This window comes from Eucyclogobius newberryi, unplaced genomic scaffold (assembly GCF_026437365.1).
Source record: "Eucyclogobius newberryi isolate DKJ021-1_F unplaced genomic scaffold, fEucNew1.0.hap1 SCAF_125, whole genome shotgun sequence".
Lineage (NCBI taxonomy): Eukaryota > Metazoa > Chordata > Actinopteri > Gobiiformes > Gobiidae > Eucyclogobius > Eucyclogobius newberryi.
Genome location: NW_027315752.1, coordinates 215,001 through 241,979, shown reverse-complemented (window position 1 = coordinate 241,979; position 26,979 = coordinate 215,001). Strand labels below are relative to the sequence as shown.

The window sequence follows — 26,979 nt, the reverse complement described above, 5'->3', positions numbered from 1 at the left end:
ACGGGAGCTCCCGCCACTCCGCACGTGCACGCGCGTAACGGAACGCGTGCGCGCCCGGTAATGTCCCTGTAGCCGCTCGCGTGACATGGAATAGCCGCTGTACGTGGAGGGAATTCACGGGCAATTTTTTTGTTATTTTTTCCCGGGGGGGGGGGGGGGGGACCGCGATGGAGGGAAGCACCTGCGCGTCTCCAACTTGACCGCGCTCCAGACGATGGGAAGAGCCGCGACGTGCTGCCGCCTCTGCCGCCACTGCCGCTGCGCCTACGGTGACCACAAGTGCGAGCCCTGCCGGGGGGGGACGAGGAGCGCGGAGGAACGGGGCAACGGCTCGCCTCTGTACCCGCACACGCGCCGGCGGTCTGGTCCGGAGCCAGAGGTCTGAAGCGGAGAGAGCCCCGAGAGAGGACGGAGCCGGAGGCGCGAGGAGTCCGGGATCTTTACGCACGAATCGCACGATCGCGGAGACGCCAAAAGAGTGTCCCCGGCCGCGGAGGGAATGTACGGCTCTTGATTTTTGGTTTTTCACCCAATTTGGACCGCGTACAGTAAGTGGACTCGGGGCTGTTTCCTCGCGGTTTGTCCCGAGTCGGAAAAAAGCGGCGCGGGGAGTGGGTTCGTCGCTGTCCTTGGTCCTGAATCACCCGCTGTGGCATTGATTTTGGAGGCGCTGCTGCTACGCCACGGGACAGCGCAGCGGCGGGGCAGGACTCGGTGGCCGGTGGTCGAGGTCATGAGCACGGATTCAGTTCAGCAGCAGCAGCAGCAGCAGCAGCAGCAGCAGCAGCAGCGGGACATTGTCGAATCACCTTGGAGGTCGTAACCAAGCGCCCGAGTGTCCCCCGCTTCCAATAGGAGTATCTTTTAAGCGTCTCACTGGATTCAGTCCAGCTCCAACCATCAAGCCGAAACCATGAAGCTTTCCAAACTGCGCCGACTAAACGTGCTGGGGCTGTACGTGTGGGAGACGGTGCTGTTTTTCAGGTGAGGAGACGAACAAACGCACGGAATGGGCTGAATCCGCTGGAAAATCATTTGCCTGAGTGAAAATGACTTGAGGTCAGAACATTTTGCGGGGAAAATGACTTGAATTCAGAACTTTGTGTGACATTTTTGCTTCCAAACACAATTATTTATCAGAACAAGTTTGTTTGTGCTGATTTTACTTTCTGACTGCAGCTAAAATAAGAAAGCACTATTCACATCTTGATAACACATACTAGACCTTAATTAGCCTTAATAAAGCATGAACAAAGACTTAATAACAAATAATTATGTTTCATGACAACATAATCAATATCATAACTTTCCTAAATTAAGTCATTTCTAAGGCTGAATCTTTAATTACTTTATAATGAATTAAGTCTTGATTTAGGCTAATTAAGTTGGTCATTGAAAGTGGAACTGAAACATTTACAAATTACCCGCAGCAAATTGAAATGAGCCAAAATGGCGTAAATTAATTTCTCTTTTTTCGTTCTAATTTCAAGTCTTTTTCACTCAGTAGATTTCCCTTTTGTGGCGTTCACGGCGCGGACGAAGCAAAAGCAGAATTAGCATTTTTATTACTTCTGGGACGAACTGTGGCGGCTCTGAGACGCAGAGCGCGTCCACTTTCCTCCCGCCGTTTGTTGGCTGCCGCGGTGCGAGGAGATGCCAGGATGCAGCGGCGGTGACAGGGGTGACGGGGGTGATGGGGGTGGTGGTGCTGGCGGGTGCTGACGGTGGCGGGTGCTGGCAAGTGCTGGTGGTGGTGATGGTGTTGGCGGTTGTGGCAAGTGCTGGTGGTGGTGATGGTGTTGGCGGTTGTGGCGGGTGCTGGAGGTGTTGATGGTAGTGATGGTGCTGGCGGTGCTGATGGTGGTGATGGTGCAGGCGGGTGCTGATGGTGGTGATGGTGCAGGCGGGTGCTGATGGTGGTGATGGTGCAGGCGGGTGCTGATGGTGGTGATGGTGCTGGCGGGTGCTGATGGTGGTGATGGTGCTGGCGGGTGCTGATGGTGGTGATGGTGCAGGCGGGTGCTGATGGTGGTTATGGTGCTGGCGGTGTTGATGGTGCTGGCGGGTGCTGATGGTGGTGATGGTGCTGGCGGTGTTGATGGTGCTGGCGGGTGCTGATGGTGGTGATGGTGCTGGCGATGTTGATGGTGCTGGCGGGTGCTGATGGTGGTGATGGTGCTGGCGGTGTTGATGGTGCTGGCGGGTACTGATGGTGGTGATGGTGTCGGCGGCTCTGGTGGCGGTCCTGGCGGGTGTTGGCGGTGCTTGTGGTGCTGGTGGTGCTGGTGGTGCTGGTGGTGGCAGTGGCAGGTGTTGGCGGTCCTGGTGGTGCTGGTGGTGGCAGTGGCAGGTGTTGGCGGTCCTGGTGGTGCTGGTGGTGGCAGTGGCAGGTGTTGGCGGTCCTGGTGGTGCTGGTGGTGGCAGTGGCAGGTGTTGGCGGTCCTGGTGGTGCTGGTGGTGACAGTGGCAGGTGTTGGCGGTCCTGGTGGTGCTGGTGGTGGCAGTGGCAGGTGTTGACGGTACTGGTGGTGCTGGTGATGGCAGTGGCAGGTGTTGACGGTACTGGTGGTGCTGGTGCTGGTGGCGTGGAGGGTGTTGGCGGCTGCTAGAGGGTGTTGGCGGGTGGTGGTGGTGCTGATGATGGTGGTGCTGATGGCGGTGGTGCTGGTGGTGCTGGTGGTGCTGATGGTGCTGGTGGTGTTGGTGGTGCTGATGGTGCTGGAGGGGCTGGTGGTGCTGGAGGTGCTGGAGGTGCTGGAGGGGCTGGTGGTGCTGATGGTGCTGGAGGGGCTGGTGGTGCTGGAGGTGCTGGAGGTGCTGGAGGGGCTGGAGGTGCTGATGGTGCTGGAGGTGCTGGAGGGGCTGGAGGTGCTGATGGTGCTGGTGGTGCTGGAGGGGCTGGTGGTGCTGGAGGTGCTGGAGGTGCTGGAGGGGCTGGTGGTGCTGATGGTGCTGGAGGGGCTGGTGGTGCTGGAGGTGCTGGAGGTGCTGGAGGGGCTGGAGGTGCTGATGGTGCTGGAGGTGCTGGAGGGGCTGGAGGTGCTGATGGTGCTGGTGGTGCTGGTGGTGCTGGTGGTGCTGGAGGTGCTGGACGTGCTGGTGGTGCTGGTGGAGGTGGAGGTGCTGGTGGTGCTGGAGGTGCTGGAAGTGCTGGTGGAGGTGCTGGTGCTGGTGGAGGAGAGTTTTTTTAATCGTTTCTTGTGTAAAATGAGACTTTTTTGATACATTTTAAGTGATTAAAGGCTGAACATATTTACAAAGAAAGACCTGGATTATGACTAAAAATCCAAAATATTTATAATTTTGTGCTATTTTAATGTATTAATATCTTTGCGTTAAAACACATTTGAATAGAGTAGATGTTATTACATTATCTCGCTTTGTTTTGTTGTTGACCTTTGACCTTTGCTTTGGCTTTGACTGAAACAGAGGTCAAATCTCACCTGCGTTTAATGTGTGAGGACGAGCGCACAAACTACACACACAGACTACACAAACTACACACACAGACTACACACACTACACACACAGACTACACACACTACACACACAGACTACACACACTGACTACACACGAACTACACACACAAACTACACACACAAACTACCCACACTGACTACACACAAACTACACAAATACACACGCAAACTACACAAACTACACACACAAACTACACAAACTACAAACACAAACTACACAAACTACACAAACTACACACACAAACTACACTCACAAACTACACACACTAAACACACAAACTACACACGCAAACTAGACACACTACACACACAAACTACACACACAAACTACACAAACTGCACTCACAAACTACACGCACAAACTACATAAACTACACACACAAACTACACACACAAACTACACTCACAAACTACACAAACTACACACACAAACTACACTCACAAAATACACACACAAACTACACACACAGACTACACACACAAACTACACTCACAAACTACACACACAAACTACTCTCACAAAATACACACACAAACTACACAAACAAACTACATAAACTACACACACAAACTACACAAACTACAGACACACACTACACAAACTACACACACAAACTACACACAAAAACTACACAAACTACACACACACACTACACAAACTACACACACAAACTACACAAACTACACACACAAACTACACTCACAAACTACACACACAAACTACACACACAGACTACACAAACTACACACACAAACTACACAAACTACACATACAAACTACACACATAAACTACACTCACAAACTACACTCACAGACTACACAAACTACACACACAAACTACACTCACAAACTACACACACAAACTACACACACAAACTACACTCACAAACTACACACACAAACTACACTCACAAACTACACACACAAACTACACACACAAACTACACTCACAAACTACACACACAAACTACACTCACAAACTACACACACAAACTACACTCACAAACTACACACACAAACTACACACACAAACTACACTCACAAACTACACACACAAACTACACTCACAAACTACACACACAAACTACAAAAACTACACACACAAACTACACACACAAACTACACTCACAAACTACACACACAAACTACACTCACAAACTACACTCACAAACTACACACACAAACTACACTCACAAACTACACACACAAACTACAAAAACTACACACACAAACTACACACACAAACTACACACACAAACTACACTCACAAACTACACACACAAACTACACTCACAAACTACACACACAAACTACACTCACAAACTACACACACAAACTACACTCACAAACTACACACACAAACTACACACACAAACTACACTCACAAACTACACACACAAACTACACACACAAACTACACTCACAAACTACACACACAAACTACAAAAACTACACTCACAAACTACACACACAAACTACACACACAAACTACACTCACAAACTACACACACAAACTACAAAAACTACACACACAAGCTACACACACAAACTACACACACACACACACACACACACAGACGGGGGCGGGGCTGGGGGTGAAAGTCTTTCATAAAGAGAGAGCGTCGATCAGAACTTCTCAGGATCGTAAATGACAAAGTTCTTCAGGAACTTCTAACGCTTGAGTCACTGTGAACTAAAGAGACTAAGTGAACTAAAGAGACTATGTGAACTAAAGAGACTATGTGAACTAAAGAGACCTTGTGAACTAAAGAGACTATGTGAACTAAAAAGACCTTGTGAACTAAAGAGACTATGTGAACTAAAGAGACTAAGTGAACTAAAGAGACTATGTGAACTAAAGAGACTGTGAACTAAAGAGACTATGTGAACTAAAGAGACCTTGTGAACTAAAGAGACTATGTGAACTAAAAAGACCTTGTGAACTAAAGAGACTATGTGAACTAAAGAGACTATGTGAACTAAAGAGACTATGTGAACTAAAGAGACCTTGTGAACTAAAGAGACTATGTGAACTAAAAAGACCTTGTGAACTAAAGAGACTATGTGAACTAAAGAGACTATGTGAACTAAAGAGACTATGTGAACTAAAGAGACCTTGTGAACTAAAGAGACTATGTGAACTAAAGAGACTATGTGAACTAAAGAGACTATGTGAACTAAAGGGACCTTGTGAACTAAAGAGACTAAGTGAACTATAGAGACTGTGAACTAAAGAGACTATGTGAACTAAAGAGACTATGTGAACTAAAGAGACTATGTGAACTAAAGAGACCTTGTGAACTAAAGAGACTATGTGAACTAAAGAGACTATGTGAACTAAAGAGACTAAGTGAACTAAAGAGACTAAGTGAACTAAAGAGACTAAGTGAACTAAAGAGACTATGTGAACTAAAGAGACTGTGAACTAAAGAGACTATGTGAACTAAAGAGACTATGTGAACTAAAGAGACTATGTGAACTAAAGAGACCTTGTGAACTAAAGAGACTATGTGAACTAAAGAGACTATGTGAACTAAAGAGACTATGTGAACTAAAGAGACTATGTGAACTAAAAAGACCTTGTGAACTAAAGAGACTATGTGAACTAAAGAGACTATGTGAACTAAAGAGACTATGTGAACTAAAGAGACCTTGTGAACTAAAGAGACTATGTGAACTAAAGAGACTATGTGAACTAAAGAGACTATGTGAACTAAAGAGACTAAGTGAACTAAAGAGACTAAGTGAACTAAAGAGACTATGTGAACTAAAGAGACTGTGAACTAAAGAGACTATGTGAACTAAAGAGACTATGTGAACTAAAGAGACTATGTGAACTAAAGAGACCTTGTGAACTAAAGAGACTATGTGAACTAAAGAGACTAAGTGAACTAAAGAGACTAAGTGAACTAAAGAGACTATGTGAACTAAAGAGACTGTGAACTAAAGAGACTATGTGAACTAAAGAGACTGTGAACTAAAGAGACTATGTGAACTAAAGAGACTATGTAAACTAAAGAGACTATGTGAACTAAAGAGACTAAGTGAACTAAAGAGACTATGTGAACTAAAGAGACTATGTGAACTAAAGAGACTATGTGAACTAAAGAGACTATGTGAACTAAAGAGACTAAGTGAACTAAAGAGACTATGTGAACTAAAGAGACTATGTGAACTAAAGAGACTATGTGAACTAAAGAGACTATGTGAACTAAAGAGACTAAGTGAACTAAAGAGACTATGTGAACTAAAGAGACCTTGTGAACTAAAGAGACTATGTGAACTAAAGAGACTATGTGAACTAAAGAGACTATGTGAACTAAAGAGACTAAGTGAACTAAAGAGACTATGTGAACTAAAGAGACTAAACCAGGACTAAACCAGGACTAAACTGGGTCTGAACCAGGACTACACCAGGTCTGAACCAGGTCTAAACCAGGTCTAAACCAGGACTAAACCAGGACCAAACCAGGTCTAAACCAAGACTAAACCAGGACTAAACCAGGACTAAACCAGGACTAAACCAGGACTACACCAGGACTACACCAGGACTAAACCAGGACTAAACCAGGACTACACCAGGACTAAACCAGGTCTGAACCAGGTCTAAACCAGGACTAAACCAGGACTACACCAGGACTAAACCAGGACTAAACCAGGACTACACCAGGACTAAACCAGGTCTGAACCAGGTCTCAGATGTGTGTGGTATCATTCGTCTCATGGAATCAGCCCCTGAAGACATGATGTGATGTATCATTCAGTGATGAGGTTTGTGAAGGGCCCCGGGGCCAAAGGAATGTGTCGTTATGTAAGATATATTGTGATTCTCAAAAGGTGGCCTGCGTACATCTGCTACTACCTTACTTCTTTAGGTTTAGTTAGTTAAATATGCAAAATGTAATGATTGAGATGGAGGACCTTCATCATTTTGCTTTGCCTGAAGGTTCCACATAAAGTCCTGGTTCAGATCTGGTTATGTCCTGGTTTAGACCCGGTTTAGCCCCGTTTTATCCCCGGTTTAGACCCGGTTTGGACCCGGTTTGGACCTGGATTAGACCTTGTTTAGTCCTGGTTTAGTTCTAGTTTAGACCTGGTTTAGTCCTGGTTTAGTTCTGGTTTAGACCTGGTTTAGTCCTGGTTTAGTCCTGGTTTAGACCTGGTTTAGACCTGGTTTGGTCTTGGTTTAGACCTGGTTTAGACCTGGTTTAGACCTGGTTCAGACCTGGTTTAGTCCTGGTTTAGACCTGGTTTAGTCCTGGTTTAGACCTGGTTTAGACCTGGTTTGGTCTTGGTTTAGACCTGGTTTAGACCTGGTTTAGACCTGGTTCAGACCTGGTTTAGTCCTGGTTTAGACCTGGTTTAGTCCTGGTTTAGACCTGGTTTAGTCCTGGTTTAGTCCTGGATAATATATGGTGGTTTTTGCACGTGTTTCTCAGAGTTAATGAATCTGTGGTTTATTTTGCCTCCTCAGCTCCTCCGGCTCAGACTCTGCACTTTCTCCAAATGATATCTCTCTCTCTCTCTCTCTCTCTCTCTCTCTTTATTGATTTTTTTCAAAAATGCAGCGTTAGCCTTTATGCTAACCTTTATGCTAACTTTTATGCTAACTTTTATTAGGTTTATAGTTTTACTTCCTGGTTGTAAATGATGACATCACACCGAGAAATCCCACAACCGTTACCTAGCAATCATGTAGTACACTGGCCAAAACTCAAGTGTTCAGTTCTCTGGTCCATGTGTTCAGTTCTCTGGTCAGAGTGTTCAGTTCTCTGGTCAGAGTGTTCAGTTCTCTGGTCAGAGTGTTCAGTTCTCTGGTCAGAGTGTTCAGTTCTCTGGTCAGAGTGTTCAGTTCTCTGGTCAGAGTGTTCAGTTCTCTGGTCAGAGTGTTCAGTTTTCTGGTCCGAGCGTTCAGTTCTCTGGACTCTTATTTGCAGCAGTTGTGTGGAAAGGGACTATTGCACCAATATGATTGACATTATGTCAGAGTATTGCACATGAATATGGTAGTATTACGTATGGGTATGACAGTATTGCACATGATTATGTCAGTATTGCACATGGGTATGACAGTATTGCACATGGTTAAGTCAGTATTGCACATGATTAAGTCAGTATTGCACATGGTTAAGTCAATATTGCACATGGGTGTGACAGTATTGCACATGGTTAAGTCAGTATTGCACATGATTATATCAGTATTGCACATGGTTAAGTCAGTATTGCACATGATTAAGTCAGTATTGCACATGATTATGTCAGTATTGCACATGGGTATGTCAGTATTGCACATGGGTATGACAGTATTGCACATGGTTATAACAGTGTTTGTTGTAGAGTCTGACAGCAGCAGAAGGACAGAGTGTGAAACGTCTCCTTCCCACAGCGAGGGTGGATCAGTCTCTGAAGCTGCTCTCCAGAAAGGACAGAGTGTTCTGCAGGGGACAGAGTGTCCTGCAGGGGACAGAGTGTCCTGCAGGGGACAGAGTGTCCTGCAGGGGGCGACACTCATGGTCCAGCAGAGATGAGTTTAGCCAGGACCCTTCTGTCCCCCACAGACACAGACACAGAGCCGGTGAGAGATGACTGACGTTCTTTCCCTTGTCGCAATTTTCAAAGAGGCAGAAATGTTGAAGTACAGGCAGAACATGCAAATCATGTCCCTCATCCTCAAAGAAGCTTCTGGCAAAGCTGAGCTACAGTGACTGATCTTTGCAAATGTTTGAGAGCCAAAATCAAAGACTGGCCAAAAGTGAATATGTTCTTGAAACTTTCAGTTGATATTATGAATATTTATCAGTTAATTTACTCAAATATAAAACTTCCATTTCCTTTTGACAGAATATTGTGTTTGAACTGTGTGGTTTTTAATGTATTTATTGTGAACAGTTGAATTAATTGCTGTTTAAGTTTGTCTTTATGGTTCTTTACATTAAGCTGCAAAATTACAGAATAAACCTCGACTACTTCAGCTTCATTATTCCTTTTTATACATCCACAAACTTTAACTGTTTTTAAAGACAATATCTGAATTCTGCGTGTGATAAAGAGAACATATGTGTGATTATAGTTCATTTATCAAACGGACTGTTTAGGTCATTAAGTGAACTGCATTATATACAAAACATTATTTATCATTTATTGAACTTTCATAAAAGGAACATGTTGAAATGTATATTTGTATAAGGAAGAGAAAATCAAAGTAACATTTTAAACAACACATTTTTATTTAGAGAAGCAAAGTAACAAAGTAAAACGCTGCATTTGAGTGAGTACAATTATATATATATATATATATATATATATATATATATATATATATATATATATATATATATATATATATATATATACATAACATATCCTGTGTGATCAACACCTAAGTGACGCTTTTGGACATAACGGACAGTTTCATATCATCAAACACTTTTATACATTTACTATTCTAAGGAAGTTTTGAGCCTGTTGCATTTGAAACACGCTTCATATGATCCACATCAAACATGTTTGTGCTGTTTTCTACAACAGCATCAATGAGCTCTGATCCAAAGCCTGTGCAGTGTACTCGTGTACTCGTGTACTCGTATACTTGTGTACTCGTGTACTCGTGTACCCGTGTACTCGTATACTTGTGTACTCGTGTACTCGTGTACCCGTGTACTCGTGTACTCGTGTACTCGTGTACTCGTGTACTCGTGTACCCGTGTACTCGTGTACCCGTGTACTCGTGTACCCGTGTACTCGTGTTGTGTTATCATCTCAATGTCTTCCTCTGTAACACGTCTTTTATCTAAAGTTGACATCTCACTTTGACACAGTTTTTACACAGACTCTTTGACACCCTGTGGGTGACATAAACACAGGTGTAGACTCTTTGACGCCCTGTGGGTGACATAAACACAGGTGTAGACTCTTTGACACCCTGTGGGTGACATAAACACAGGTGTAGACTCTTTGACACCCTGTGGGTGACATAAACACAGGTGTAGACTCTTTGACGCCCTGTGGGTGACATAAACACAGGTGTAGACTCTTTGACGCCCTGTGGGTGACATAAACACAGGTGTAGACTCTTTGACACCCTGTGGGTGACATAAACACATGGTAATAGGTGCAGCATAAGTGGGTGACATCTGTCACTTGCTCATTAAAATGACTGATATATTTTCATCTATAAAAGAACTTGTAGAAACAGGTTAAGGTTTCACTTTGACACAGCTTCAGTCACGTGTGACGCTGAGTTGATCTGAATCCTCGGAGCTCTGGTCAGGGCGGGGTCAGGGCGTGGTCCTCTGAGGATCTGAGCTGCTCCAAATGGAACTGTCTCTGGGGCCGTACGAGAGCCGCCTGCAGATGTTTGTGTGGAAGGAGATGGTTCAGGTGGTGAAGCGTCGAGAAGAAGAGGACAAAACCTGTGTGTGTCGCAGGACAAGAGTGTGGCCTTATTCTTATTTTACACACACACACACACACACACACAAAAGTCTTCTGTCTCTATAAAGGGCACAAAGATTCATGAAATATAACGTTCCCATGGCATTCTCAGAATAATTATGGAATTTATATCGTGCCTTTCATGACACATTATTCACTCCACACTCTGTGGTGAGGTTAAAGCCACAGGGCTGCGTATCTGCCACGAGCCCCTCCAACCACCATGAGGGAAGTGTTTTGCCTAAGGACACAACGAGCAGTCTCCAATCAAGGCACTAAGTCTGGATTAGAGTCTTTGACCAGACAAGATCTGGCATCAACAAACAAGTATGACAAGTAAAGAAGGGGAAATAGGTCCTGAAGTGTTCCATCTGCATGTGTCGTGCTGCTCGGTTCATGTGGATGTTGTAGTCCAGTAAAGATGTGTGCTTTATGACCGTGTGGAGAGAAGCGTTTGGAGACATGAGTATTATGGTTATGGAAGGACTCGAGCTCTGCAGTGGATCTATTTCAAAAAAAGTTGGAGAAAACAGTATTTAAAAACAAAATAGTGGACCACAAACCAATACAGAGAACCACCACCAGGGGGAATCCTCCACGTGTCAGAGCATCAGCCCCTAAAACACAAACTGTATTAAAATAAGCACTTCATTGAGTACAGTTTACGACACACGACATGACAAAGGAGATGGTTTGGATTGTAAACAACGTCTGTTCAAAGTTCAAGCCCTCTACAGTCAGGCAGGAGCAGCAGGAGCAGCAGCAGGAGCAGCAGGAGCAGCAGGAGCAGCAGGAGCAGCAGCAGCAGCAGGAGCAGCAGCAGGAGCAGGAGCAGGAGCAGGAGCAGCAGCAGCAGCAGCAGCAGCAACAGCAGGAGCAGGAGCAGGAGCAGCAGCAGCAGGAGCAGCAGGAGCAGGAGCAGCAGCAGCAGCAGGAGCAGGAGCAGGAGCAGCAGCAGCAGCAGCAGCAGCAGCAGCAGGAGCAGGAGCAGGAGCAGGAGCAGCAGCAGCAGGAGCAGCAGGAGCAGCAGCAGCAGCAGCAGCAGCAGGAGCAGGAGCAGGAGCAGCAGCAGCAGGAGCAGGAGCAGCAGCAGGAGCAGCAGCAGCAGCAGCAGCAGCAGGAGCAGGAGCAGGAGCAGGAGCAGGAGCAGAAGCAGGAGCAGCAGCAGCAGGAGCAAAGCAGCAGCAGCAGGAGCAGGGTCCGAAGGAGGCGCGGCAAACACAGAGCAACAGGCGGAGCCACAATCACGCGCGGCTGCGCTGTTCGAAAGGCCAAAGCCGCAGCCTTCACATAAACAGGAGGAATAAAAGACAGATTAGCTGCTGGTTCTCCACTGACCCAGGCAAACTCTTTAGAGCGTGACTCATACTCTAAAGTGAGTATAAGTACTTATATTAGCGCTCCGATGAGGGCGAGGCGAGCGCGAGCTGATGCGTCAGAGCCAATCACAACACAAGAGCCTGAGCGCGTCGGACGATCACGGATGTTAAAACGTGCGGCGCGTATCTAAACTTTTAGTGGTGAGTGACCTGGAGTGACCAGTGACTGTCATGGTAACAGATGGGTCTAAGTTTAAAGACAGTTCACACAATATGGAGGGCTTACGGTCAGCACCGGACAGTTCCGTGCCGCTGCAGAGGAAGCGAAATGACGTACATTTGCGTGATGACGTTGTCCGAGCGTCGCGGTTTGGGCCGGATTTCTTCTGATTTGAATGACCACGTGACCCAAACAAAAGGCTTATTCTGAATTTTCATATGGAATAATCCCTGAACCTGAACTTGAACCTGACGGGAGGTGAAAGTAGTCGAAATATTTTCATCTATAAAATAACTTTTAGAAAGTTTTTCTTTTACTTTGACACACCTTCGCGTCAGTCACGTGATGCAACGGTCCGGGGAGCGGCATTTCCAGGAAAACCAAAGTATCTGACACTGCGTTAGTCTGATCTGAGCTCTGGTCATGGCGTGTTCCTCTGAGGATCTGAGCTGCTCCATCTGCCTCGGGCTCTTCACGGACCCGGTGACTGTGTCCTGCGGTCACTCGTTCTGTCGGGACTGTATCTGCAAGTCTCTGGACATCGACCCTCACTGTCCAAACTGCAGAAGTCCTGTGGACATCACGTGTCTGTCCTCCAACCACGTCCTGAAGAGTCTGGTGGAGAAGACCAAAGAGAAGCTGCTGTACCGACAGGACAAAGAGGTGAGGCTTTCACAAGAAACAAAGAAGATTAAATGACTAAAATAGTAATTGTTTCTGGAAACACATCTTTAGACCAAAAGCTATTTCATAAAAAGGGTATTTTTCTTTTCAAATGTACTGTTTCTGTTCAAAGATGTGATGGTCAGATGCTCTGTGGAGGATGAACAAGCAGGAGATGAAAACAAGTGTTCAAAAGTCTTTATTTAAACGTGGCTCATTTAATACAAAAGGCACTGAAGCGTTTCAGTCTGAGACACATGCGGGAGGCGGAGCTGAAACTTCTGGCGTCGATGAGGAAATGAGAGAACACGTAATTGTTTGGTTTTGTAGTTTCTACAAATGTTTCCAATCATTGCGTTCGCACGTGTTGTCACAGGCAACGCAACATCGCTCTGTGACGAGTTCTTGCTTGTTTGCTCACGGCAACAAACCACACCTTTTAGTCACTGCTCTGAACAGCTGCAAGTTCCACGAGTAGATCTGGCGCTGTACTCACGCCACGATTGTGAAAGAGGAAGATATGATTATATCTCACAAGCAAAGCGGGACTAGTATCCATTATTTCTATGGCAGGAAGCATATTATATTATATATATTATATTACATCAATACATACAAAATGGTGCACCATTACCAGTGGCGGCTGGTGATGCAAAATATAGGGGGCGCTATTTGACATGACCGTGTTTTTGTTTTGTTTTTTCAAAATGGAATATTTAACATTGACTGCATGGATACATATTTTAAATACACATTTAACTGAATTAATCAAGTAAACACATTTTATTTCCACTTTTGTTAATGATTATACTAGGGCTGCAACGATTACTCGAGTTAATCGAATAATTCGATTACAAAACACTTAATTTACATATTTTAAAAACATGTGAATCTGTGGCGCGCGGAACGACTTGTGACGCATATGTTTCCCGTGAAGCTTCTTCCTGAAGCAGCTGAAGCGCAACAGGGAGAGAGCGTGTTTTAAACTCACCAGTGCGACTCATGGATCTATTATAGGTGTGACTCATGGATCTATTATAGGTGTGACTCATGGATCTATTACAGGTGCGACTCATGGATCTATTACAGGTGTGACTCATGGATCTATTACAGGTGCGACTCATGGATCTATTACAGGTGCGACTCATGGATCTATTATAGGTGTGACTCATGGATCTATTACAGGTGCGACTCATGGATCTATTATAGGTGTGACTCATGGATCTATTACAGGTGCGACTCATGGATCTATTATAGGTGCGACTCATGGATCTATTATAGGTGCGACTCATGGATCTATTACAGGTGCGACTCATGGATCTATTATAGGTGCGACTCATGGATCTATTATAGGTGCGACTCATGGATCTATTATAGGTGCGACTCATGGATCTATTACAGGTGCGACTCATGGATCTATTATAGGTGCGACTCATGGATCTATTATAGGTGCGACTCATGGATCTATTATAGGTGCGACTCATGGATCTATTATAGGTGCGACTCATGGATCTATTATAGGTGCGACTCATGGATCTATTATAGGTGCGACTCATGGATCTATTACAGGTGCGACACATGGATCTATTACAGGTGCGACTCATGGATCTATTATAGGTGCGACTCATGGATCTATTATAGGTGCGACTCATGGATCTATTATAGGTGCGCCTCATGGATCTATTATAGGTGCGACACATGGATCTATTACAGGTGCGACTCATGGATCTATTATAAGTGCGACTCATGGATCTATTATAGGTGCGACTCATGGATCTATTATAGGTGCGACACATGGATCTATTATAGGTGCGACACATGGATCTATTATAGGTGCGACACATGGATCTATTACAGGTGCGACTCATAGATCTATTATAGGTGCGACTCATGGATCTATTATAGGTGCGACTCATGGATCTATTATAGGTGCGACTCATAGATCTATTATAGGTGCGCCTCATGGATCTATTATAGGTGCGACTCATAGATCTATTATAGGTGCGCCTCATGGATCTATTATAGGTGCGACTCATGGATCTATTACAGGTGCGACTCATGGATCTATTATAGGTGCGACTCATGGATCTATTATAGGTGCGACTCATGGATCTATTATAGGTGCGACTCATGGATCTATTACAGGTGCGACTCATGGATCTATTACAGGTGCGACTCATGGATCTATTACAGGTGCGACTCAGGGATCTATTATAGGTGCGACTCATGGATCTATTATAGGTGTGACACATGGATCTATTATAGGTGCGCCTCATGGATCTATTATAGGTGCGACTCATGGATCTATTATAGGTGCGACTCATGGATCTATTACAGGTGCGACTCATGGATCTATTATAGGTGCGACTCATGGATCTATTATAGGTGCGCCTCATGGATCTATTATAGGTGCGACTCATGGATCTATTATAGGTGCGACTCATGGATCTATTACAGGTGCGACTCATGGATCTATTATAGGTGCGACTCATGGATCTATTATAGGTGCGACTCATGGATCTATTACAGGTGCGACTCATGGATCTATTATAGGTGCGACTCATGGATCTATTATAGGTGCGACTCATAGATCTATTATAGGTGCGACTCATGGATCTATTATAGGTGCGACTCATAGATCTATTATAGGTGCGACTCATGGATCTATTATAGGTGCGACTCATGGATCTATTATAGGTGCGACTCATGGATCTATTATAGGTGTGACACATGGATCTATTATAGGTGCGCCTCATGGATCTATTACAGGTGCGACTCATGGATCTATTATAGGTGCGCCTCATGGATCTATTATAGGTGCGACTCATAGATCTATTATAGGTGCGACTCATGGATCTATTATAGGTGTGACACATGGATCTATTATAGGTGCGCCTCATGGATCTATTACAGGTGCGACTCATGGATCTATTACAGGTGCGACTCATGGATCTATTATAGGTGCGACTCATGGATCTATTATAGGTGCGACTCATAGATCTATTATAGGTGCGCCTCATGGATCTATTATAGGTGCGACTCATAGATCTATTATAGGTGCGCCTCATGGATCTATTATAGGTGGGACTCATAGCTCTATTATAGGTGCGACTCATGGATCTATTACAGGTGCGACTCATGGATCTATTACAGGTGCGACTCATGGATCTATTATAGGTGCGACTCATGGATCTATTATAGGTGTGACACATGGATCTATTATAGGTGCGCCTCATGGATCTATTACAGGTGCGACTCATGGATCTATTATAGGTGCGACTCATGGATCTATTACAGGTGCGACTCATGGATCTATTATAGGTGCGACTCATGGATCTATTATAGGTGCGCCTCATGGATCTATTATAGGTGCGACACATGGATCTATTATAGGTGCGCCTCATGGATCTATTATAGGTGCGACTCATAGATCTATTATAGGTGCGACTCATGGATCTATTATAGGTGCGACACATGGATCTATTATAGGTGCGCCTCATGGATCTATTATAGGTGCGACTCATAGATCTATTATAGGTGCGCCTCATGGATCTATTATAGGTGCGACTCATAGATCTATTATAGGTGCGACTCATGGATCTATTATAGGTGCGCCTCATGGATCTATTATAGGTGCGACTCATAGATCTATTATAGGTGCGACTCATGGATCTATTACAGGTGCGACTCATGGATCTATTATAGGTGCGCCTCATAGATCTATTATAGGTGCGACTCATAGATCTATTATAGGTGTGACACATGGATCTATTATAGGTGCGCCTCATGGATCTATTACAGGTGCGACTCATGGATCTATTATAGGTGTGACACATGGATCTATTATAGGTGCGCCTCATGGATCTATTACAGGTGCGACTCATGGATCTATTATAGGTGCGACTCATGGATCTATTATAGGTGCGCCTCATGGATCTATTATAGGTGCGACACATGGATCTATTATAGGTGCGCCTCATGGATCTATTATAGGTGCGACTCATAGATCTATTATAGGTGCGACTCATGGATCTATTATAGGTGCGACACATGGATCTATTATAGGTGCGCCTCATGGATCTATTATAGGTGCGACTCATAGATCTATTACAGGTGCGACTCATGGATCTATTACAGGTGCGACTCATGGATCTATTACAGGTGCGACTCATGGATCTATTATAGGTGCGACTCATGGATCTATTACAGGTGCGACTCATGGATCTATTATAGGTGCGACCGGGAAGAGTTTTGTTGTGTAAAAGAGCAGCTGCCGCGAGCAACCACCACTACAAGTTCCGCGCGCCGCCCACCCCAGCCTCCGCCTCCTCGCCCTGCCTCCTCGCCCCGCCTCCGCCTCCTCGCCCCGCCTCCGCCTCCTCGCCCCGCCTCCTCGCCCCTTCTCTACATCCTCGCCCCGCCTCCGCGGAGCCCGCTCCACACCCGCTCCACACTCGCCCCACACTCGCCCCATGATTAATCATCACAGACATTATTGCTGTTGGAAAGTTGTCATTTATAGCTTTCTATCATAGGTTTTCTAATAAGAAAAGCATATTTTCATCAATAGAAGTTAAGCGATACTTAATGCTTAGCGTTAGCATTATGCAAGTAATCAGCGAAATCAGCCGGTTTCACTTCAACACAACAAAAGTCAGCAAACAGTCGAGCAGCTCATTCTGAGTCGTTTTGGGCGTACCTTTTGTCACAGACGTCTGTAGATGCAGAAAACACGGCGTTTGGCACTTCCTGTGGCACTTCCTGTGGCACTTCCTGTAGGCGCGCGCACATGTCTGTGTCTCTAGTGTAAAAAGCGTAGCTCCGTGGCGTAACTACTACGTTCAAAAGGGCGCTCGAGATGGCGCCCATCAGTCGCTATTTTCCTATGGAGAAAACCATAGTGACGTAGTCACTTTTGATTGTGATTTGATTGGCTAAAAATCCCCATTGATTTTCTATGAGGCTCTGGGGCGCTTTTCAAACCGCCCCACGGGAACGTAGAAAAGTGACGCAGGCTGCGCAGCAGACCACGCGCCGCGCAAACAAAGTATACATCTATATCTATTTATAGATATAGATGTATGGATATATATTATTATTTTACACATTTACACTAATAAGAATATAAGATATTTCTGAATAAATTATATTGTTTTTAGATTAAAAGGGGGGGCGGCGCCCATAATGGACCAGCCACTGCTGACCATTACACAGGGACGGCGGGGTCTTCTACTCTGGGCGCCAGCTCAAAGAAAACTTAGGTTTAGGTAAAGTTCTTAGGGCGGGGTCACTGTGTTATTCCCCACGTCTTCTTAATTATATTTTTTATTTCATGGTTTCCAAATCTAACAGATGCACAGTTTTGTGCAGAACCATTTTTCTAAAACTCTGTTCATTTGATTATAACGGAATCTTTTTCCACAGTGGAAAACTCCTTGTTGAAAGAGAGATTACACTGACTTTTATATTTATAGAAAAAGAAAGGGTTAGGGTTCACTCCGGTGGACGAGAGGGTCGTGTCCCTTCGCCTTCGGGTGGGGGACAGGTCTCTCACTGTTGTGGCGGCCTACGGGCCGAACAGCAGTGCAGAGGACCCGGCCTTCTTGGAGTCCTTGGGAGGGGAACTGGACAGTGAACTGACCGGGGACCGTTGTTCTACTGGGGGACTTCAACGCCCATGTGGGCAATGACAGTGACTCCTGGAGAGGGGTGATCGGGAAGAACGGCCGATCTGAACCCGAGCGATGTTCAGTTATTGGACTTCTGTGCCACGGATTGTCCAGAACGAACACCATGTTCAAGCACAAGGTCCATCAGTGCACGTGGCACCAGGACACAGGCCGGAGGTCAATGATCGACTTTGTTGTCGTGTCATCTGACCTCTGACCTCCGGCCGCCTCGGGTGAAGAGAGGGGCGGAGCTGTAGAGCACCACCTGGTGGTGAGTTGGATCCGCTGGTGGAGGAGGAAGCCGGACAGACTTGGCAGACCCAAGTGCATTGTGGGGGTCTGTTGTGAACGTCTTGCGGAGCCTCTGTCGGTAGGGCAGGCTGTGAAATAGATGGAGGCCCGTGGCCCCTCAAATCTCCGGCGGGCACAGGGTTTAAATTTGGAGGGGGCCCCCGTGCCCCTGTATTGAAATTCCTCGAAAAAAAAATCAAGATTTAACTAGTAATTTGGCCATATTTGGGGCATTTTTATCGTTTACATTTCATTTTGACATTCAATCTACTCAGTCCACAATTCAGTCTTTTTAAAGTTTTTTTGCAACAAAAGCTGTTGTTTTGCACATTAGGGACAAAGTCAATGTGGAAGTATTACAAAAAGTGACTGATGAACAGAAAAAAAAAAGAATTGATGATGAGAAGAATTATGGGGACAGGCAGTATATGGAGTGGTGGGACAGGCAGTATATGGAGTGGTGGGACAGGCAGTATATGGAGTGGTGGGACAGGCAGTATATGGAGTGGTGGGACAGGCAGTATATGGAGTGGTGGGACAGGCAGTATATGGAGCGGTGGGACAGACAGTATATGGAGTGGTGGGACAGGCAGTATATGGAGTGGTGGGACACACCTGTCCCCTGCATCAGTCTGACAGGAGCAGGATTATTGTACTGCACTGTGTATTTGGCCTTTCCTCAAAAGGGACACAACAAGCCACAGGTATTTATTTGACAAGCTTTGGTGTTGAACAGAACTCTTACAAGCTTCTATTTTACAATACTGATACTTGATTTGTTCCCTGACAAGAAGATTATGATTCAGAATATTTATGATAAAACATATAAGATCTCCTTGTGTCAAATGCTGTAAACAGTATTTATTTTGTATCTTAGAAAAATTGTTATATTAAATTAAACAGTTTTAAAGATCATGATCTCTGGTTTATATGATTCAGTATTTGTGCTTTTCATATCAAATAAAAGATAAAAGTACTTTAAATTGTTTTACATGCAAATAACGAGGTTTAAAACAACAAATGTATCTTGTTCTTATGACGCCGCAATGTCGCGCGCTTGTGGTCCCCTGAATTTGCTGGGGTGCCCCTAACTTTTTTAAGTAGGGGGCCCCCCTGGCCCCTAACTTTGAAAATCTATTTCTCAGCCTGTAGGGTCTTCAACTCACACCTCCGGGAGAGCTTCTCCCATGTCCCGGGTGAGGCTGGGGACATGGGAGAAGCGTCGTCAGGCTGAAGAAGGAGGCCTCTGGCTGGTAGTTCTCCTGAGGTCATTGACCGGTATCGGCAGGCCAAGTGGGCCGCAGCTCGTGCTGTCGCAGAGGCAAAAACCTGGGGCTGGGAGGAGTTCGGGGAGGCCATGGAAGAGGACTACCGCTCGTGGACAGTGTCTCTGGACTGGCAGACCGGGGTGGTGGTCCCTCAGTTCAAGAAGGGGGACCAGAGGGTCTGTTTCAACTACAGAGGGATCGCACTCCTCAGCCTCCCCATAAGGTCTATTCCAAGGTACTGGAGAGGAGAATCCGACAGATAGTTGAACCTCGGATTCAGGAGGAGCAGAGTGGTTTTGGTCCCGGTCGTGGAACACTGGACCAGACTCTCCATCGGGTGCTCGAGGGTTCATGGGAGTTTGCCCAACCAGTCCACATGTGCTTTGTGGATCTGGAGAAGGCTTTCGACCGTGTTCCCCTGGGTGTCCTTTGCTCCCGGAGTACGGGGTCCGGGGCCCTTTGCTCAGGGCTGTCCGGTCCCTGTATGACCGGAGCAGGAGATGTGTTCACATTGCTGACAGTAAGTCAGACCTGTTCCCAGTGCATGTTGGACTCCGCCAGGGCTGCCCTTTGTCACCGGTTCTGTTCATAATTTTTATGGACAGAATTTCTAGGCGCAGTCAAGGGTCGGAGGGTGTCCGGTTTGGGGACCACAGGATCTCATCTCTGCTGTTTGCAGACGATGTTGTCCTGATGGCTCCATCAAACCCGGACCTGCAGCTGCACTGGGACGGTTTGCAGCCGAGTGTGAAGTGTCTGGGATGAGAGCCAGCACCTCCAAATCCAAGGCCATGGTTCTCAACTGGAGAAAGGTGTCTTGCCCTCTCTGGGTGGGTGGGTGGAGTCCTTTCCTCAAGTGGAGGAGTTCAAGGTTCTCGGGGTCTTGTTCACGAGTGAGGGAAGGATGGAGCGTGAGATTAACTGTAGGATAAAGAACCGTTGTGGTAAAGATGGAGCTGAGCCGAAAGGCAAAGCTCTCAATTTACCGGTCGGTCTACGTTCTGACCTCACCTATGGTCATGAGCTTTGGGTAATGACCGAAAGAACAAGATCGCGGATACAAGCGGTCGAAATTAGTTTCCTCCGCCGGGTGGCTGGGCGCTCCCTTAGAGATAAGGTGAGGAGCTCGCCCACACGGGGGGAGCTCGGAGCTCCCCCCGTGTAAACGTGTAAACGACTCCGAGCGCTTTCTGAAGACGTGGTCTGAACAGAGCGAAGCCAAAGCCGCAAACGCTTCCTTCAAACCCAAAAATGTGAACTTTCAGGTGGAAAAAATAGACCTGTCTCTGGGGCCGTACGAGAGCCACCTGCAGATGTTTGTGTGGAAGGAGATGGTTCAGGTGGTGAAGCGTCGAGAAGAACGTCTGTCTCTGCGAGAGGACAATACCAGTCTGTCTGTGTCGCAGGACAAGAGTGTGGCCTTATTTTGTCAACCTGCCTATTCCTACAACCAAATTGCACCGCCCAAATCCACTGAAAGCACAAACACATTCACAGAGCAGCATTACTGGGAGGTTTATGTGGGGGAACAGAAGGAGTGGGAACTGGGTTTACCTCAAACTTACTTGAAATACAGTTCTGGTGCATTCCAGATCTTCACATCAGGACAGTCCAGAGCTCTGAGTATTAAAGACAAGCCTCAGAAGATTGGGATTTACCTGAACTGTCCCAGAAAAGAGCTGGAGTTCTACAACGCAGACACCATGAGGCACATGCACACAGAGAGCTTGACCTCCACGACCTTCCCAGTGTCTGCGTTCTTTAGTTTGGGTGCGTCTCAGACTCGACACAATCCTCTGGTGGTTTATAGATACTGAGCTCCCGGAAGCTTCTTTACGCACAAGCACAATCCGACCTTTTTGTACCTTTGCAGACTTTAGGGTCATGTTTGGTCTCGTCTCCGTGCGACGTGCATCACATCGTTTAGAAAAACAGACTCTCCTGATTAGTTCGATTTAACTTTATTTCTTCTCTTTAGCTTCAGCTCAGAACTTGGGTGCTGACATCCACAAAAACAGCTGCATGTGCATATTTCATACTTGATTTTATTATTATTCTGGTGCTTTTAGGGCTGTAGTGGACCAAACATAAAGACAATTTAATGAAGCAAAAACTTAATTAAACAAAGGCTCAAAAATGATTGGAATGACATAAAACTAAACCAGAACTTTAACAGAAACAAAAACTGTCACAAAACAAGGACAGGTTTAAATCCAAAAAAGACTTACCCAGAATCACCACAAGGGGGAGGAGTTACACAAAAACGACACAATAAAATAAACTTAAGCAAAGTAACAATAAGGCAGATTATAATGAATAAACAGAATACAATTACAGTGAAAACCAGAAACAAAGCAAAGAAACAAAAGGTCTATGTTCAGGTGGACTCGCCCCGCCACAAGGGGGCAGCGTGTATGTGCCCGGTACAAGTCTGTACTGTTTATTTACCAAATGTTGTGAAATTGTGTGATTTATTGTTGAAAATGTTCTGCCTTTGTTGATGTGACGAATAATAAAAGCAGATGTTATAAGTCTCAGGATTGGGGAGTGTTTGTCTGCACACACCGTTTCACCGTCTTTGTGTCACGAGATGTGGAAGAAGGACCAAAAATGGCGTGTGTTTACTTCTGACTCCGGTGACGGGAAGCTAACATGGCAGGACGTGAAACTCTGGACAAATAGTCGTTAACGTGACATTAAGGTCGGTTTTTCTTCCCGGATCGTAACCTTTATTTTAATGAACAAACCACTGAGACCTTTAGGCCCTCGAGTGTCTGAAAAGTCAGCCGTGTTTTCATTTCGGAAACAGTCTTTTCACTTAATGATATTTCAACCAAGAGTAAAAGACTCATTCAAAAGGCTTCGAAAGGTTCACCGAACGGATACAGTGTTGGCGCTTAGACTTCGGCGGAGAGACGTTGGTAATAGAACCGTTTGTGGAATGTCTGTGGTGAAGAGGAGGAGATGGAGCGGCTGAGGAGGCGTGAGGAGGGACTGAAGCGTATTGACTTCACTCCTAAATCGTTGTCTGTGTATTGATTTATTTATATGTTTGAAACAAAGTCAGGTTTGTTGTTTATACGTAAAATATAATATCAAGAATATTACACACAAATCATCCATCCGTCTTCTTCCGCTTATCCGGGGCCGGGTCGCGGGGGCAGCAGTCTAAGCAGGGACTCCCAGACTTCCTCCTCCCCAGACACTTCTTCCTGAGGCGTTCCCAGGCCAGTCGAGAGACACAGTCCCTCCAGCGTGTCCTGGGTCTTCCACGGGGCCTTTTTCCCGGTGGGACATGCCAGGAACAGATGCCCGAGCCACCTCAGCTCGGGCATCCTTTTAGAAAGTCCGGTAAGTTCGGTATCAGATCAGGCGCGTCGGGGAGGCAATCGGCTGTAGCTGCAGCGACGTCTCCCTGGTGTCGGTCGTGGTGAGCGACGGCCGCTCCACCCACTCCGATCGCCGGAAGTTGGCTTCCAAAAGCACCAAGAAAAACACAATCACAGCGTGCGCCTACAGCCACAGTTTTAGATGATTATTAGAACCAGATGTAAAAGATTTGATAACCTTTCTGAAACCTTACACTTCAGGTTCATCATATCTACATTTTCAAGCTTTTTGCCGACTTTTCGATTCAATCAAAATGAAAAGAAACCACTGTTCTTGTCCGTGCATCTCCATCTTTACTCCTCGTGTCCCGCTTGTCCTCCTGTGTGTGGCTTCACATTCCTGCCCATGCTTCGCGTTACCCAGGCCTGTGTTTTATTCAGCGTTTGGGAGAAGCGTTCCCGTGCGCGGTGCAAGGGCGCGGCGAGGTCACGAGGAGGCGGTAGCACAGCGGACGGCACCTTTTTCCCCGGTGCGCCCTCATTTGTTATACTCTGACAATGCTGCTGTAGGAGGCAGCATCTGTTTATTTATAGAACCGGTGTCTATTCGGTGTCTGCGTGCAGCATTCGGAGGAGTCACGGCGACGGTTTGGCGACTGTCCCAAGCCAGGAAGAATGGTACCACCCCTTGAGGCTATAGGTGAAGCAGAAACGTGCTAAAAGGTGTCTTCTGGTTGTGTAAATGCATTCCATTATTATGACTCTGATGCCCTTCCGATCACATCACGCTGTCAGTGCTGCGACAGTGACTTTCCCACAGTTGTGTCGATGGTGGAGGGTGAATAACGGCTCATCTGTCGGCTCGCACGTAAACACAGAGCAGCCGAGCGTCCGGTACCGCTCGGCCGAACAGCGAGCCGCATTGAACGTGACGTCGATGGGGGTAGAGGGCAGAGGGGGGCGTCGTGGAGCAGGTAGAGATGGATGGAACGCCTGGGTTAGCGACTGAAGTGTGCGGCGACACGGGGGAAGAGCGAATCGATTTGAGAGAACGAGAGGGGAAGAGAAACGAGGGATGAGCGAGAGACAGATGAAGGAAGCAGAGAGTGTTAAAGAGAGAGAGGTGAAGAGGAGAGAGAGAGTTTGTGTGAAGTTCAAGCCCCTAAATTGGCAATGCATTTACTTGTTTTCTGCTTCGACAGACACTTCATGCACTTTTGAGTCTTGAAGCACGTGATACTTAAAGTGCCCACGACAGGTTTTTACGATTAACTCATTTTGACTTTGTTTTGTGTATTTATACCTGTCGTACATATAAATTATAGTTTTACACCAATTGAGCAGGTATTTGTGGAGAAAACGCTGAAAAGTCTGAAGAAAATGACAGGAAGTGACATCACACCAGGGACACTCGTACAGGAAGTGACATCACACCAGGGACACTCATACAGGAAGTGACATCACACCAGGGACACTCATACAGGAAGTGACATCACACCAGGGACACTCATACAGGAAGTGACATCACACCAGGGACACTCATACAGGAAGTGACATCACACCAGGGGCACTCATACAGGAAGTGACATCACACCAGGGACACTCATACAGGAAGTGACATCACACCAGGGACACTCATACAGGAAGTGACATCACACAGGGACACTCATACAGGAAGTGACATCACACCAGGGACACTCATACAGGAAGTGACATCACACCAGGGACACTCATTCCAGTCAAAGTTTATGCAGAATTTACACAAAGAAACAACTTCTTTTACTCTCTGAACATTAATTCAACCAAATAAAGTCGTTTTCATATATTTGTATTTTTCAAATCAAAATAATTGTGACATTAGATGAGTTTGGCCCAGTGTTTGCTGGGTAATTTCCTGGTTTGATGTCATCAATTGCAAACAGGAAGTGGAATTATAAACCTAAAAACGTTGCTATTCTGTGAGACGATTTTTATAGTTTTTGGCAAATTCAAAATATATTTATCTGAACTGCGTTTTAGCTCAGTGAGTCGTGACACCTGTAGGGGGCGCTTTAAAGGACACATGCTTTTAACCACCACAGAAACATACCCGGTCATCCTGCTATCGGACGTCTTCTATTGAGCCTCACAAAAACACCACTGCGTGTCGGGGCTAAGCTAGCTTTTGTTCATTCCCCCGCGGTAACTCCCTCCGCTGCCAGTAGATGGAGCGCTAACACCAAACCTTGACAAGGGAACGCCTGACTGACAAGAAGTCACGTGTGTGCTTTCAGATACAGTATTGTGAGCTCGAAAACACGAGATGCCAAAGTAAAGTTGAAAGCGCGACCAATCACAGCCTGCTGACCTTTGCCTCTCGACCAATGACCTCTCGTGCAATCACTAACATCCATCCCCTCCTTCTCCTCTCGTCCCTGTATGTCACGGCTCTGGGATCTCCTCTCGATAAAGGATCTCTTCTCGTCCACATCAAATTACCGACTTCCCGTTGCTCGGTCACGGGCAGAGGTCAGCGTTCACGGCCGCTTGTCGAGGGTCGAATTTATCACCTTGCTCAAGGACACAACGTCGGGTCCGTCTCCGGTCGGAAATCACCCCCTGTCGACGCGCTCAAAGCGAACTCCTCCCCCACGACCCGTCCTTCAAGTTCGCATCCTTTTTTCACGTCTGGCGACAAATCATTTCCGCGTCCTGCTTCTTCTCCCGGGGATCGATCGGCGGGCTGAGTTAGCGTTAGCTTCCCGGCGTGTGATGAACTTTTGGGGAGGCCAGTCCAAAATGGTGATTTATGAAAATACATTATTGATCAGAGAGAGAGAGACAGATGCGCGCTTCGGCGCTTCGAAGGCCGTGACGTTTCATCGATGAAGGCACAAAGTTGTAGCTCAGGCGCGGCGAAGGTGAAGCGCAGGCGAGTGCAGCGGGAGCTACGGGAGTTTCCTGCTGTATTTGTGTTTTAAAAGGCAAAAATTATGCACAATTGACTGAAACGCTCACGTCACTGTTTTTAAGTCCATAAATCATCACCAGATTATTCTGTTCTGAGCATTTTTGCCTCAAATCACGTTCATTACAACCGCGCATGTCGAGGCAAGCTAGCTTTTGTTTATTTTCCCGGGGCAATTCTCTCTGCTGCCAGTAGATGGAGCGCTAACACGGATTCAGATGAGAGACAGTCACATGTGGTTTTCTGAACAAACATTGTATTCAGAACATTAAAGGTTTGTCCAAACGGGAAACACACACTTTATACGAAACCAGGGGAAAAGAACCAGAAAACACCAGTAAATGTGGACAAGGCCCTC

General features: G+C 46.1%; 2 protein-coding genes across 2 annotated transcripts in view; both read left to right on the top strand.

Moving 5' to 3' along the window:
- Nucleotides 1-875: 875 nt before the first annotated feature.
- Nucleotides 876-26,979, top strand: part of LOC140357115 (glycine receptor subunit alphaZ1) — a 161,788-nt gene continuing 135,684 nt past the window's right edge. The window contains exon 1 of the mRNA XM_072442033.1: nt 876-984. Coding sequence (XP_072298134.1) covers nt 914-984 — 71 coding nt within the window. The 5' untranslated portion in view covers nt 876-913. The remainder of the gene's footprint in view (nt 985-26,979) is intronic.
- LOC140357111 (E3 ubiquitin-protein ligase TRIM39-like) lies at nt 12,873-22,203 on the top strand. The gene is made up of 3 exons (XM_072442029.1): nt 12,873-13,117; nt 13,494-13,591; nt 21,490-22,203. Exons 1-3 carry the CDS (start codon nt 12,878-12,880, stop codon nt 22,160-22,162), a joined length of 1,011 nt encoding a protein of 336 aa, XP_072298130.1. The 5' UTR covers nt 12,873-12,877; the 3' UTR covers nt 22,163-22,203.

Excerpts from the sequence above, each read along its gene's own strand:
- LOC140357111 (XM_072442029.1), top strand. The coding sequence starts at position 12,878 with ATGGCGTGTTCCTCTGAGGATCTGAGCTGCTCCATCTGCCTCGGGCTC. Across the intron at positions 13,118-13,493 it reads TGTACCGACAGGACAAAGAG|GCAACGCAACATCGCTCTGT; the intron begins GTGAGGCTTTCA and ends GTGTTGTCACAG. Across the intron at positions 13,592-21,489 it reads AACAGCTGCAAGTTCCACGA|CTCGGAGCTCCCCCCGTGTA; the intron begins GTAGATCTGGCG and ends ACACGGGGGGAG.